Raw genomic sequence first — 14,458 nt, 5'->3', positions numbered from 1 at the left:
ATCAACGCGTTAACACTGAATCACCACACTGCTACTTTGGATTGGATACAGGATATGAAAGAGTCACTCCCACAGCCATGTTTTTGCAAGACAAAAGTGCAACAGGCAAATGTGCAAGGATTCCAGAGGACACCACAGGCTACACAGACACGGCCCCGGATGCATAAGAATGCAAAGTCCACAGTGAAAGCACTTGTTCAGTGCAGATCACAGGAAACCCAGAGAGTCCATACACGGCTGCTTCATCTTGGCCCAAAGAGCCATGAAATTGTCCTTGATTACCACCGCTTGCTCACACCAGGACAGCAATCAGGCTCAGTATAAAGATCTCCGCCTGATCCACGTTCTTGTGTGTGTGTGTGTGTGTGTGTGTGTGTGTGTGTGTGTGTGTGTGTGTGTGTGTGTGTGTGTGTGTGTGATTCAGTTCAAAATGGAGTTAAAAAGGGGAAAAAAAACGCGACTGAGCACAATTACCAAAAATCTGGCCGCAAGTCTCATTTGGAACACTGAGCGCAGTCCTCACACGAAGGCTGCCGACTGACGCAAATGCCCATGGGAAATGACAAGGTCAATTTCGAGTTCAAAGCCATGCACACTTTGATTTGATCGTCGCAAATGGCTCAGTTGCCACCAATGACAACTGACATTTAAGGAAATTGGAGGAAATGTTTGCGTTTTTCCATCCGCTAATGCTTCATGTGCTACCAGCACCACAACTCTACCCCACCTAAAATGTCACACAGACAGTGATTAAAGTCATTATACATACTTATGGTTACCAGAAAATTAAAGGTACCGGTACTAAACCTCTATTTGTACTAAACCTAATAGTGTGTACTACATGAAGTAACCACAACATTTAAAGAAAAATAAGCACTTGTCCTGGTGAATTAAGACATCCTTCATCTGCCAGAGAGAATTGCTTTAGAGCAACAGCCCTCTCTGATCTAAATCCGCACGCATCAACACTGCCAGCACACCAGCTGGGATTGGAAAACATTACGAGTGAAAGAAAACATTGGGTGCAGTTTTTTAAGTCACTGTTTCTCTGTTAAGTGGCTTTGTGTTTTGGAATGGAGAGTACTGTGGGGAAACGCTTAACGCTGAATTTGCTAAAAAGCTTCATCACAGCTCGCACAATAACCTCTAATTTACAGAAAATCACAACATTCTTCTCACAATGGGTCATCATAGAAAGGTCTGAACAGAAAACTCCTAACATAGCCCATATGTTTGTATCTGAAGAAAGCAAAACTAAAATTACGAGAGCATGTTTTGGTGTCTGACCCCTCAAAAGTCTTTAGGCATGTCTGTAAATCCATCATTTCATGGGCCTGTCTGTGCCCTCACCATTAAACACATGAGAGACTCACCACAAATGAGAAGACAAACAGACGAATGCAAAGTGTTTACAAGTTTAAACAAGCCATTTCCCCATGACTTGGTGATGTTATTACTCCAGACATGTCTTATTACATGAGAATGTGGTTTTAGAACATTTGTGAAAGCATTCCGAGTTGGAATTAAAAGAAAGAAGTAAATGAAATCGGCCATTATAGCTTCACATTAAAGTGTCTTACACAGACAACAAAAAACTCCAACAAAAAAAGTGTTTCTAAGCAAAATGCACTTCTGCAACTCAGCTGTCACCATGCTGGACTGAGACACACACACACACACACACACACACACAAATGGCTGCACATTCCATTCTCCCTAACAGCGAGGAAAAAGAGTGCATTCCCCCTCAACATCCTCCAGTGCTCCTGTTTCAAGCACAAATGGCATTTCCCCTTGTTACGGCGGGATCGAGCGGAAACCGGCGGTCTGCGTCCACAGTGGCAGGCTTTCAGAGAGGTGTTCTAGCTCCATTGTTTGGTGGTCACACCCCTATTATTACAAAGGCAGTGGGCAAACGTGCTCACTCCTGGCTCAGTCAGACTGCGGCCACTGATTGGTTGACCTTTGATCCCCCCTCCCATTGTGCTCCCAGCTGCCCCTTCCCCTCATATATCCATCTGGAGGGGCGAAAGGTTTGCCAACTTTCAACGCCGGCGTCCAAAGCCAGGACAGAAGCAGGTGATTAGGAAAAGTGTCTGGGAGGTGTTTGGACACCCACAGCTAGGGGCACTGAGAGAGCAGCAGTGGCGTAGTTTTTAGGGGCTTGGTAAGCTATGTGTGACAACTGTACATTAGGGTGGGTTGGGTGGGTGGGTACATTCCTCATGAACTAATCCTACAGGCTGTATACACAGAGATTACTGAGGAATCCAGTTCTCTTACATCACCTGTGGGTCGCAATGACCACATATCCAAGCCTTGAGATAATGTTGCCCAACCCATTATAAAGCATAAGTAACTGTGTAATACAGGTTACTACCACGACACTCCATTGCAGTATCCTTGTCATTCATTTCGATGCCTGACTTCATGGCATTTGTGAAATGACTGTTGATAATGCTCCAATGCTCCATGACAGAAAATAATAACCTTACTGAACATGAAGACTATTAAACACTTCACTGACAAACTTTTGCTATGACACAGTGCACATTTGTAATGGCATCTTCCTCGGACACTTGTGTTTAAACGATTCTGACAAGTAAACCATCAGATCCAGGATACCAGCGATGATGTATCCTGATTGGTAAAATGTCATAGCACTTAAGGTGTGGGCACAAATGTAGTTACAACATTCTGTAGGGCGTGCACACAGGCCCATGCTCATTTCCTATAGTTAGGAAGGAAGCTCTCAAGATCCCAGTAGCCAGCCTACTTAATACACTTGGCCTAAATTCGACTGCAGGATATTAGGCTACAGCATTTATCCCCATTCTAACACAAGAGGAAACAAGTGTCAAGTTCGGCTAAGTGACATCTTCTGTCAAGAGATGTTCAATGGCACTTAATTCATTAACTCAAGACCATAAAGCTCAGCAGCTGGACGCCCACATGGCAATAATGATAATTTGCACTTTTTATTATAGGGGATGTATCGATAACAGATAATGATCCGTTTAAAGAAATATGAGCGTCTCCAAGTCGTTAGAATGGTCTGACTACTTAGCACCAACAGACCGGCCAGTTCATTGACAAAATCAGTGGCCGGCCGGCTAACGTGGAATTTACCGAGAGATGTCTATGGCCAAGTGGTATGCACGACAGTCCGGGTTTCGATAAGGCCATACAGCGTATTAAAACGCAGGGCGCGTTTTTGAAATGTTTGAGATACAGTTATTCAACAGAATGAGTGAAGCAAGACTGTAGCACGTATGATAGAATACATGTTGGTCCCCGTCGACGCTAACGTTACGAGGATTTAACAGAGTCAATACCGAATCTGTGTCGCCAATGAATTTGATTAAAAAAAAAAGGTAGTACTAGTCGTAATTGTGTATACCACGGGCCTGCACCCACGACGCATATGATTCAGAAAATGGTTACATTGTACCCTTGTATACACACAGCTAAACGCTATGGTCTCGTAGCGAATGGGTTACCTTAATGAATCTGAAGTTGGGTTATGCGATAAAATATAAAACTACGCAGATATAAGCGTCTGACTTACAATTTTAAGCTGTAGCCTAGTAACGTGGCTCACAGTGAGCCCCGGTCATCCCATATGCTTGAGAATACTGGGTTTTGTGGCTAGTAAATTATCGTCTGATGAGAAACGTAGTCTGTAGGCTAGGTTGAGAATCATAACATTATAAAACAACAAAAAGCATGATATAAACTCAACTCACCAATGAAAAGAGTCCGCTGTACAGTCTGCACCGCCTTTTGTGTAATCCAGATGCTAAGATATGAAAGAAAATAATTTCAAAATTTCTGCTGAAACTGGGAGCTTGTAGAATCAGTCTGACCAGGGCAGCTACCCTTGACGGGAATGTTTGAATCCAATGGAAGTCCGCTTTGGAGAAATTACATAAAAGGAACTCAATGCGTGAGAATAGACGATTTCGATCAATTTCGCGTAGCCAAATCTTAGCGCTTTTGTTATTCACTGAACAGTCACTGGCGCAGGGATTGAGGTACTCTCACGGCTCCACCCGCAAGCCCAGCCTTCTGAGCAAGCCTATTGGGCGCAGCAGCGCGACCATATAGTGTCCCTTCCTCAGTGATGTTAAGTGAAAAGTCGTATGCCATGGCGTATGGAATTTACCATAAACCAGTGCCACCTTGTGGTGATTTTGCCTAGCCATTGCGTTTAATGTATGAGTAAGCCCTGTGGAATAAATGCGTTTTGCATAGGTAAATGTTTAAGAAATGTGTTAAACATAAATTAATAGGCTATACATCCGATATAGAAACGGTGCAGTTTAAACTGTTAATCTACACAAAAATAAAACGTTCCTATTTTTCGGTTCAAAGGGACAGAGTAAACCGTTTGTCTGTAGACACAACTTTTACACTTTATTAAATTACTTCTCCACACAGGTCCACTATGATGATGCCTACCAATGATGGGCTGTTGTACAACGCGCAGATTTGCAGTGCTGGTTTGCCTTATCTTAGCCATGTGTGCACGTATGAACGCCATACAATGTCTTTCCAGATAGGCTACGTATATCTCAAGTAGGCCTACACTGAAAATTCTACTAAAAATGAGCTAGTGTGTACCCCCAACAAGTGTAACCCCAACACTGATAAAGTGGAGCAAAAGTTTGAGTGGCTTGGCTTAAAGCAGGGGTTCTCAAAGTTTTGATTGATGAGGGCCAATTCAGGAACCCAACATTGAACTGAGGGCCACCAAAGGGGCGGGGGGAGAAAAAGAAAAAGAAAACCTGGAAAGAAATCCCATTTGTAATCATTTTAATGACCAGGTTGCATCTCTACAGTTTATATTTATTGCATTAAACACATTCATAACTGAGGCTAAACCTGGCAAAACTTTTTGCAAAACTTGCAAAAATTGCAATGCACACACAATCCCTGGGGTTCTCTACCCTCAACAGACAAATGTGGGATATAACAGTCCTGTGTGCAGTCAATTTCAAGTACAAGCTTATTTAGAACAAACAGTCTTAGTGTGCCTTGCTTCTTATCAGCATAGGCCTTATTCAGGGCCAATTCCAGCTACCAAAGCACCACAGGAAAACCTGACGGCAACTAAACACCACTAAACAGATTCATTCTTTTCAAAGCACACAGTACAATTGTACAGTTTTAACAGTTTTACAGATGTTATCAGATGTTATCGCGGGCCGCCTGAAATGTTTCCACGGGCCGCACTTTGAGAACCTATGGCTTAAAGGCTTCATTTTGTTAACAGTTCAGTTAAAACTGATTCGACATGTTGCTCGGACCATGCGCCCTCAGCGTAGTTTAGGCCTATATTAAAACACATTTCACTGTTTTCCTTAAAAGCACTTAAGTTCATGTAGTTGGTGGTAACTGGTTATTTAAGTACAAATAAACATATTAATGATTATATTGTTAAAAATTATTAATTTAGAAGATTTTATATGGGGGTAATAATTTAGATTTCATGTGTTTCCAAATAATCTGGAACTGTCAAGATTAGATTCTGACCTCCCAGTAGAAAAAGAAAATATATTATAACCTGTGCAGGGTGAACTGAACTAAATCTTGATTTAACCGCTTGAGGAGCAGCTGCCTTCTTATCATGTGGAAGGTCAAGGTAGTCCATTTACTCCTATCAGTGGGGGTAAATGAATAATCAACTGTTCAGTATTATAGTTACAGCACAGGTGGCTGACTTGGGGGACATTTTGTACGTTTTTTTTACACAGGCACCTGTCAACTGAAACAAAGGTCAAACTGTTTTTACTATTGTATAACCAACCCAGGCTTCATGTATGTCCATAATGTCGTTTTAGTGCACAATGAAAACGTGTCAATCACCCGACAGCACGTAAAGTCCGCCAAGCGCACGTGCCTGCTGCACTGTTGCACTGCTTGAGACCATGAGATGCCTGATTTCTCTTCAGTCTTCAGCCTTGTGTTTTAAAACTTCATTCTGGCAGCTCTGGGTATTTCAAGGCACTAAGCTCTGTGAAGCAATACACCGGCGACAGCTTCTTTGTATGAAGCCTATAAACACTGAGGTTTGATTCTTCTGGATCCTGACAGAAGTTTTAAAATTAGACTCAAACTCAAACAGGGCTCTCGCCGCTGTATCACTGCCTAATTGGGAAGCCTTTAGGGAAGAGACAGTGACAAATCTAATTAATGGCTCAGGGTACACACATTCCCCTGCAGACCTCTCTCCTTCCACCTCTGCAAAGAACCAAAGCCTTAAAATACAAATTTATATAAGACTTAGATTTATGAGAGCCATGACAGTTGTGGCATATTTACAGAAGACATCTTACAGTACAGGGATTTAACAATGAAAGTGCCTCTTTACAGTTCGAGACAGCGTTACAACCACACCACCAACACCCCATAAATTATTACATGCTTTCCTGGTAAACACCAAAACAGATACATTCTACAAAAATTTAAATAATCTTGTCCAAGGCAAGCATCGTGATTTTTCAAATTACACAGCACGCAGAGTATTGATGTGTGTTATAACACAACCAAGAACATTCCGGTCTTCCTCTCTGTGGTGTCCCCCTCATAGAGAGGGTGATGCAGTGTAGTGCCGCACCAGTACATTTGGTGTCTCCTTAGGTTTGGCTTTCCTGATGTTGACATAAGGCAGTCCAAACAGCAGGGCTTTTTTTTTGTCCATGGAGTTTCTGATTGGGCCAAATTAGCCCGATGCAGTAGGCCTGGCAGCACTGTGCTGATCCCTATGCTCTTGCATTCTCTCTCTCTCTCTCTCTCTCTCTCTCTCTCTCTCTCTCACACACAGGATCAATCTCCCAGTTAGCATACAAACAAATTGAATTTGTTTTGTGCTCACACACACACACACACACACACACACACACACACACACACACACACACACACACACACACACACACACACACACACACACACACATGAACTGCCATTTATGAGTGCTGCTTTAAGCCTGTGCAGCACGAGCCACTCGCCGCTGCTGGTAGGCGTTGTAGATGTCGCGGAACATGTCCTGGCAGGCGATGCGCGCGCCCAGCTTGGAGCAGATGAGGAAGGAGCCGGCCATCTTGCGGTGCAGCGAGTAGGTCTCCTCCGGGGGCGGCGTGAGCCGGTGACGCAGCATCACCGGGACCAGGTTCTGGATGCGGTGCGTCGTGCTCTGGTTCCCGAAGTCGAAGGGCTCGGAGGAGGCGAAGGCCTCGCCCAGGATCATCACCGCCTCCACGTGGGCTTCCTGGAAGGCCTGCGGAAAAGAACAGTCCCTCTATGTAAATACAAAGCATTCACAGAAACACCCACCATAAATATTCCAAAAAAAGTCTATGGTGAGATCATAATCATTAAAACAGGAGATCCATAAAAGTGCAGGAGGAAAGAGGACATGGAAGCAAAGGTGGACAAAACAAAAACAAAAGATGGACAAGGGAGGCTGAGAACACATGATGAAATCAGTAAATGGGAGGCTAAAAGATGGACAAGGGAGGCTGAGAACACATGATGAAATCAGTAAATGGGAGGCTAAAAGATGGACAAGGGAGGCTGAGAACACATGATGAAATCAGTAAATGGGAGGCTAAAAGATGCAAGAGATGCTGGGGCAGCCGTGGCCTACTGGTTAGCGCTTCGGACTTGTAACTGGAGGGTTGCCGGTCCGAACTCCGACCAGTAGGAACGGCTGAAGTGCCAAGGCACCTAACCCCTAAGTGCTCCCCGAGCGCCGCTGTAGCAGGCAGCTCACTGCGCCGGGATTAGTGTGTGCTTCACCTCACTGTGTGTACACTGTGTGCTGAATGTGTTACACTAATTCACGGATTGGGATAAATGCAGAGACCTGAAAACAGGCGTGATGCAATTAAATATTAGATTCAATTAAATATTAGAGTTAAGGGGTTAAAACATCATAACAAAGAAAGTGGTAACATAATTACAACATAATGGTACCTTGGTCTCAAAGCCTGTGAGGAACTTCAGTTCTGTAGATTTCTTCAGCACAGTGGCCCGGTCACCGACTGAGGCTGCATACACCACCTATTAAACCAGACAGACGAGTGTTATTGAGACATCTTGCAAGTTAAGTAGTTGGTACTATGGTATTAGCCTCATAAGTGTGTGTAACCACTTATGATTGCTACTCTATACATATTTAAAAAGTTGCATAGTTACAATAAGTACATACTGCTACAGGATCATACGTTTTTTCCCCTTACCGACAGTACTCGGTGACTTCGAGAAACCGAAACCGAGAAAAATTGCCAGAATTCTCCTTTAAGACTATATGAAAATTAGTGGCACAATTGATAGTGGCATAGAGCCAATCTTCAATTGATAGTGGCAATGTGCATTCTTCATATTTCTATCCAATTATTGTAAACACATCTGGTCTGCTGTTTTCAAGAATGCTACACTGCTGCTTGAAGTCTGGCATTACATGAAATCATACCGGAGAATGCTTGGTAGTTCATAGCAATCTGTCTACACTTGAACCAATGAGCCTCTGTGGTTTGAATTACCGGTAGTTGCTCTTACTTTCTCCTCACCGTACTACCCACATTTATGCAAAGCTCAACAACTCCGCTCAAGTATCTGCCAGATGTGTTGAGTAAGCCAGACGTCAAGCAGAGCTATTGTAGTGTTAACAGCAATAAACAGTTAAAATACCTCAATGTAGTCATCGGTGAATGTCTCAGGGTAATCTCTGCAAGCACCAAAATCCAACAGAATGACCTATTTTCAGTGGAGACAGACACACAGACAACGAGTCATGCTGATGTTGTTCTTGTAACCTGGTCCAAATGAGAATAGGAGATGGAAGAGCTTTGGAAACGTCCTGACAATTATCTGAGCCACACATATCACTTAAAGCTACTAGTAGTCAAATATAAGTTATAAATACCACCAAGATTCAATGTGGATTTACTAAGGATTTCCACTGAAGTAAGTGCAGATTTCTTATAGTTACTGATCAAAGGATATGCCCGACACATGTGACTTATTTACAGCTGCAAAAACAGGCTTGGGATTAGCTTCTTCCGACACTGGCAAAGGCATGATAGTAACATGCTTGTATTTGTTCCAGCAAATGGTAACCATGTGCTGTGGATCAGAGTCAAAAGGCTAAATCTGCTACCTTCACATTCCACATCGTGTAAACACATCCCACTGATTTGTACTGGCCCCCTCACCTTGTCTTGTTCTGCGTTGTAGAAGAAGTTGGCCCAGTTGGGGTCTGTCTGCATAAAGCGGAACTCAAAGAGCTCTCTCAAGCACAGCTGGAGGATGTTAAAGCAGATCTGTGGGGGAGGAAGAATTGCAGCATGAAGCCACCTGCTGGTAAAAAAACGCCACTGCAATCTACTACCCAAAACCCTCTTCGGAAAGGTTCAGGTCTTCTTTATGCATTTTTGACAGCCAAGATTAAGCAATACAAGTGCATTCAAAAAATCGTTCACATCTTTTGAGTTACTTGTGTTGCAATGCCATTTAGTCAGGGCTGAGTCTGGATATTTCCAGGCTATCTTATAACACCAAGCACTACAGTATGTGAATCTGACCAGTTGAGGTACCCACCTTATTTCTGGTCTCCTGGTCCAGATCCACGCATCCATCGAGTGCCACACCATTGACCAGCTCCATGGCCAGAACACGGGTGGCAGTCAGATCGTCCACCACCTCTGGTACCCTGAAGAATGGATCATCTGCCAGCAGAGCCCTAGAGAAAGGAGAGCATGTGTGGTGAAACAGACAGACATGACCCAAGGAGGCCCTGACCTGAAGCATTTCACCACAAGGGATGAATGTTTGTGAACTATGTGCATGCACTGTTCTGAACTAAATGAGGGAAAACGTATTTATTTTGCGTGTATAGACCTGAGGTGCGTTCAAATTCGCAAACATAGGCGAACGTTTGCAAATAATTTTCTGCTTGCCTTTTGCCTTCTATTTGACACTCGCAAACAGTTTGAGGAGGTAGTTCTCCACGAACATGTTGGGAGTTTGGATGGAGAGTTACCATTGAGAGGGAATATTTACACAAAATTGTTCAAATGTATCTGTCCATACTAACATGTACTGTATGCCGCGAATGTTCACCTTGGTTCAAGGAATTTACATGCACCTCAGGTGCAGCTCTGTGTAAATAAAAAAAAAACTTTAATGAATCTCAAAATACTTTAAACCTCCCGTTTGCACCAACAAAACTGTATCCGGTTTGACAACATCCACTTAACAGCTGTGTCAGCTTATCAATGAAAGGGTTTTATGGCTACATCTAGATGTGTTTCTGAATATCATATTGCTAATTGTTAATGCCTAAGCTTTGGTTTCATCTAATCCTCACTTTCTTATCAGGGCTTGTTTTTCTTTGTTGTAAGGGGTTGTTGGCTAAAATCACATTTTTGATGTGGGCTTTGATTAACCACTTGGAATAAAATAATCTACTGTCAAAAAGGAATGAGAAATCTGATATTTATGTAGACCCACACACAAAAAAGTACTTATTCAGTACTTATTATGAGGTAAGTGATGCCACTTCATAGGTTTCAGATTTGTCTTTGAAACTCTCACACTGAACTCAGCAGAAGGCAGCAATTACAGGCAAAAGATGAAAAGCATTAGTGAGGAGAATTTTGAATGGTAAATCCACAATGCAATAAAAATGAGTTCTTTCAGACTCCTTCAGGGATGATGAATATTTAAGCATTGCCGTGTTTGAAGATTTGGGTAGGTGCTCTTCTTGAATTGCAATCTTGCACCCAAGTGCACACATAAAGTTTCTTTGATTCTATGTGCATTTGTGTGTGTGAATGTGGATGTGACTACAGCTGTGGCTGTTTGTGTTGTGACAGTGGCTGTTTTACCATTTAGGATACATTTCTTTTCCCATATGTCATTGAATATGCACAAAGGTTTGTGTTTGCAATGGTGTCTTCACAGACACATTTGTGTATGTGTGTGATTATAAATGAGTGTATCTCTTCTGTGTGAACACACCTGAATCGCTTGGCACATTCTGCCTCCCGCTTGTAGTCGCACTCCCAGGCAAGCTCCCTCTGAAGGACCTCTAGACTGCTGTCTGCAAATAAACCTGAACAGGAAAGAACACACACACACACACACACACACACAAACAAACTGTATCATCTCAATGACATCAACAGGGCTTTCAGTTGTATTCCATCATTAGAGTACTGTGTGTGTCTGTGTGTGTCTGTGTGTGTCTGTGTGTGTCTGTGTGTGTGTGTGTGTGTGTCTGTGTGTGTCTGTGTGTGTCTGTGTGTGTCTGTGTGTGTCTGTCTGTGTGTGTCTGTCTGTGTGTGTCTGTGTGTCTGTCTGTGTGTGTCTGTCTGTGTGTGTCTGTGTGTGTATTCGGCTTGTCTCTTACCCTCAGGCAGAACTACACTCATCTTCAGCACTGACATCAGGTTGTCGATGTCGCTGCTGATGCTCTGTGCTACCCCTGGATACTGAAGAGAAACAAAACAGATTGAAACTGATTCATGTCCCATCCCACTGTGGCAAGACCGTCCTAATGCTTCAATACATTCTCTGTGTATACAGAGGATACAGAATGAACACGTTGTTTACATAAACATTAGTATTAAACAGGGTGGAAGCAGGTGGTCTTCTACTTCACCATAAATATCTCAGAAGAAACATACACTACAACCCCAAGATACAAGATAAAACTTATTTTAGCCACCATAACATCCATTATAAGTAATACTGATAAATTAAAATCACATTTAAACATGATGTTTCTAAGTCACTAAATTTCCCTCACGGGATCAAAAGAGTGTATGTGTGTGTATATATATATATATATATATATATATATATATATATATATATATATATATATATATATATATATATATATATATATATATATATATATATATATGTATATATATACACACACTTCTCTAAAATTTTAAATCTCCATGCAGAGGAGCCCACAGGTCTTCTTTAGTCTATGCATCACCCTGAGCCCAAAGGTCTCACTCTTGGTGCTCTCTGTATTTACCTGGATCTTCATGGCGATCTCCCTCCCGTCCTCCAGCATCCCATGATGCACCTGGCCGATGGAGGCAGCGGCAAAGGGCCTGTCTTCAAACGAGGACAGCTTCTCTCTCCAGCCGGGTCCCAGCTCCTCCTGAAGCACTTTCTGCAGGGACAGCCAAGAACACAGGCCATGTCAACCAGGGATGTAGTGGTAAAAGAAGAGGTGAGTAAACTATGATTTCTGTGATCATGGTGAGGTGGCCATGCGGTATTGGATTTTTAAAAAAGGCATTCAGAACATGTTTGATGATGGTGGAGGAGGTCATTGTCCAATGTTTCTAACAATATTAGTGGTGTTAAATGGTTCCTAGAGTGTACATATTGTGAATGTGGATAATACAATGTGATTTTTTAATGTTAAAAGTTGCAATTGGTGAATAAACTCTTTTGAGAGGTGGATAAATAAGAGGTGGATAAACTCTATTTCTGAGGTGGATAAACTGCGTTTACTTGCGTTTAGCCTCCACTAAATCCCTGATGTCAACAGGACTCTACAATGCACTCATCGTTTCTTCATCGTTCACTCATCACTTTCTTCAGTGATAGACTTGTTGTGGTGAAGATCTGCCTTGTTCATAAAGAGTGCTTTAGTTTTTTAATATGTTGGAGTGCTGGAAATAAAAGCCTGTGAGAAATGAATAAATATATAATAATGGATGTAAACTGTTGCAGAGCAGAGTCTGCCGGTCCGGCCTTGAGGCTGTGATGCCGTTTGCCAGATGGCAGCAGCTGAAACAGTCTGTGCTTAAGATGGCTGGGGTCCTTAATGATTCTAAGGGCTTTACTGATGCATTGCCTGTTGTATAAGTCCCGAATGGAGGCCATCCTTGAGCTCTAAGCACTACCCTTTGCGTTTGATGGCAGTGCAGCCTTCGTTCCATGCAGAGACACCTCTTGTCAAAATAATCCGTAGTGTAGAGGTATGCGAAGTCTTTTTTCAGTCCCGCGCCCGCCCGGAAAGAATTGAACCCACGTAGGCCTAAACAACAATATCCGTCAGTTAAGCTACTACACACTACTTTAATAATGTCTACATGTTATTTAACGCACATATTTAATTTGCAGGATTGCAGTGAATCATCTGTTTTTCCGCACCCGCAAACGCACCTCTCTCATCCCGCCCACTCCCGCATAGAGCTTTCAAAACATTGCGACCCGCGAGAGTGCAAACCTCTACCATCGTGTCCCTGTAGAAGGCCCTTTGGCCCATGGCAAACTTTCCTAGTCGTTTTTAACTACATGGTTGAAGTGCGCGTCCAAGGTAAGGTCTTCTGTAATGTTAATACAGAGAAATTTAAAGTTGCTGACTCCCTCTACAGTTTGAACTGAACATGAACGCTGAACATTGATTGTGATTGGGTCCAGCCCGGGGTCCTTTTCTTCTGAAGTAAACCATCAGCTCTTTGGTCTTGGCAACATTGAGAGAAAGAGGTTGTTCTCCTAGCACAGGGGTGGGCAAACTTTTTGGCTCAAGGGCCACATTGGGTTTTGAAAATTGGCCGGCGGGCCGCACAACCCACCCCCCCCCCACGACACAAGCATAAAAAAAATACATTTTTTATAGCCTATAATTTAGTATGAAAAGTATTTGTTTTAAAATACTGCTAATTTGTTTTAAAAACACTGCTAATTTTATGCTGTTTAACAAATGTATAAATTGTGCACTGTCGCTTTAAGACAGTCGCTTTAATTCATGTTTATTTCTCAATGATCTTCTGCCTGCTCCGCTTTGGCTAGTGCTGTACCTACGGCTGGGCCCTCTCACAGTTTTTAAATGGTCAGTAGTGGAAACTACTGTTGCCTTCATGATTTCCTTTTAAAACTTTCTTATAAGAAGGAGATATCAATTATCAACAATCACAAGCCAGCTGGAACCTGCGGCTCTCTCCCCCTCTCGTGAGTGCAGACGCGTTCCCAATTAAATGGATTGCATAATGTTCACGTTAGATCTGCCGCAAAGGAGATAACTAAGAGTTAACTTAGAGATAACATCATGTTAAACTAATTAACATGATGTTTTGACATTGACATTGTAAACGTTATCTAAGGAGAGTGAAAAGTAGTTTGCAGTAAAGCTAACCAACGTTGTCTCTATCGCAGAAAAAAAATAGCGAGCAGCCTGATAACTAAATGAAATGCTCAGCGGGCCGGATGAAAGTGCTTGGCGGGCCGCAGTTTGCCCACAGAGTCAAGTTGTTGATCTTGCTCAAACAGGCCATCTCAACCTTGTTAGTAATCAAGCAGTTCACATGTCATCACGTCATCAACAACTTTAATGTCGGAGCTATGCACAACCACAAAGCCGTAGGTATTCAGGGAGCAGACGAGGGGGCTCAGGACACAGCCCTGGGGGACAACC

The 14,458-nt window shown here is 42.7% G+C and overlaps 1 protein-coding gene across 1 annotated transcript in view; it reads right to left on the bottom strand.

The window, feature by feature from the left end:
- Positions 1-6,273: 6,273 nt before the first annotated feature.
- Positions 6,274-14,458, bottom strand: part of coq8b (coenzyme Q8B) — a 19,332-nt gene continuing 11,147 nt past the window's right edge. Inside the window, exons 9-16 of the mRNA XM_048264669.1 lie at positions 12,062-12,202; positions 11,420-11,501; positions 11,029-11,122; positions 9,607-9,748; positions 9,222-9,329; positions 8,698-8,763; positions 7,981-8,067; positions 6,274-7,282 (exon numbers count right to left, since the gene is read on the bottom strand). Of these exons, the coding sequence (XP_048120626.1) occupies positions 6,986-7,282; positions 7,981-8,067; positions 8,698-8,763; positions 9,222-9,329; positions 9,607-9,748; positions 11,029-11,122; positions 11,420-11,501; positions 12,062-12,202 (1,017 nt within the window). The 3' untranslated portion in view covers positions 6,274-6,985. The remainder of the gene's footprint in view (positions 7,283-7,980; positions 8,068-8,697; positions 8,764-9,221; positions 9,330-9,606; positions 9,749-11,028; positions 11,123-11,419; positions 11,502-12,061; positions 12,203-14,458) is intronic.

The sequence above is a fragment of the Alosa alosa genome, chromosome 15 (genome assembly GCF_017589495.1).
Source record: "Alosa alosa isolate M-15738 ecotype Scorff River chromosome 15, AALO_Geno_1.1, whole genome shotgun sequence".
Lineage (NCBI taxonomy): Eukaryota > Metazoa > Chordata > Actinopteri > Clupeiformes > Clupeidae > Alosa > Alosa alosa.
This window is presented reverse-complemented; position numbering and strand designations above follow the sequence as displayed.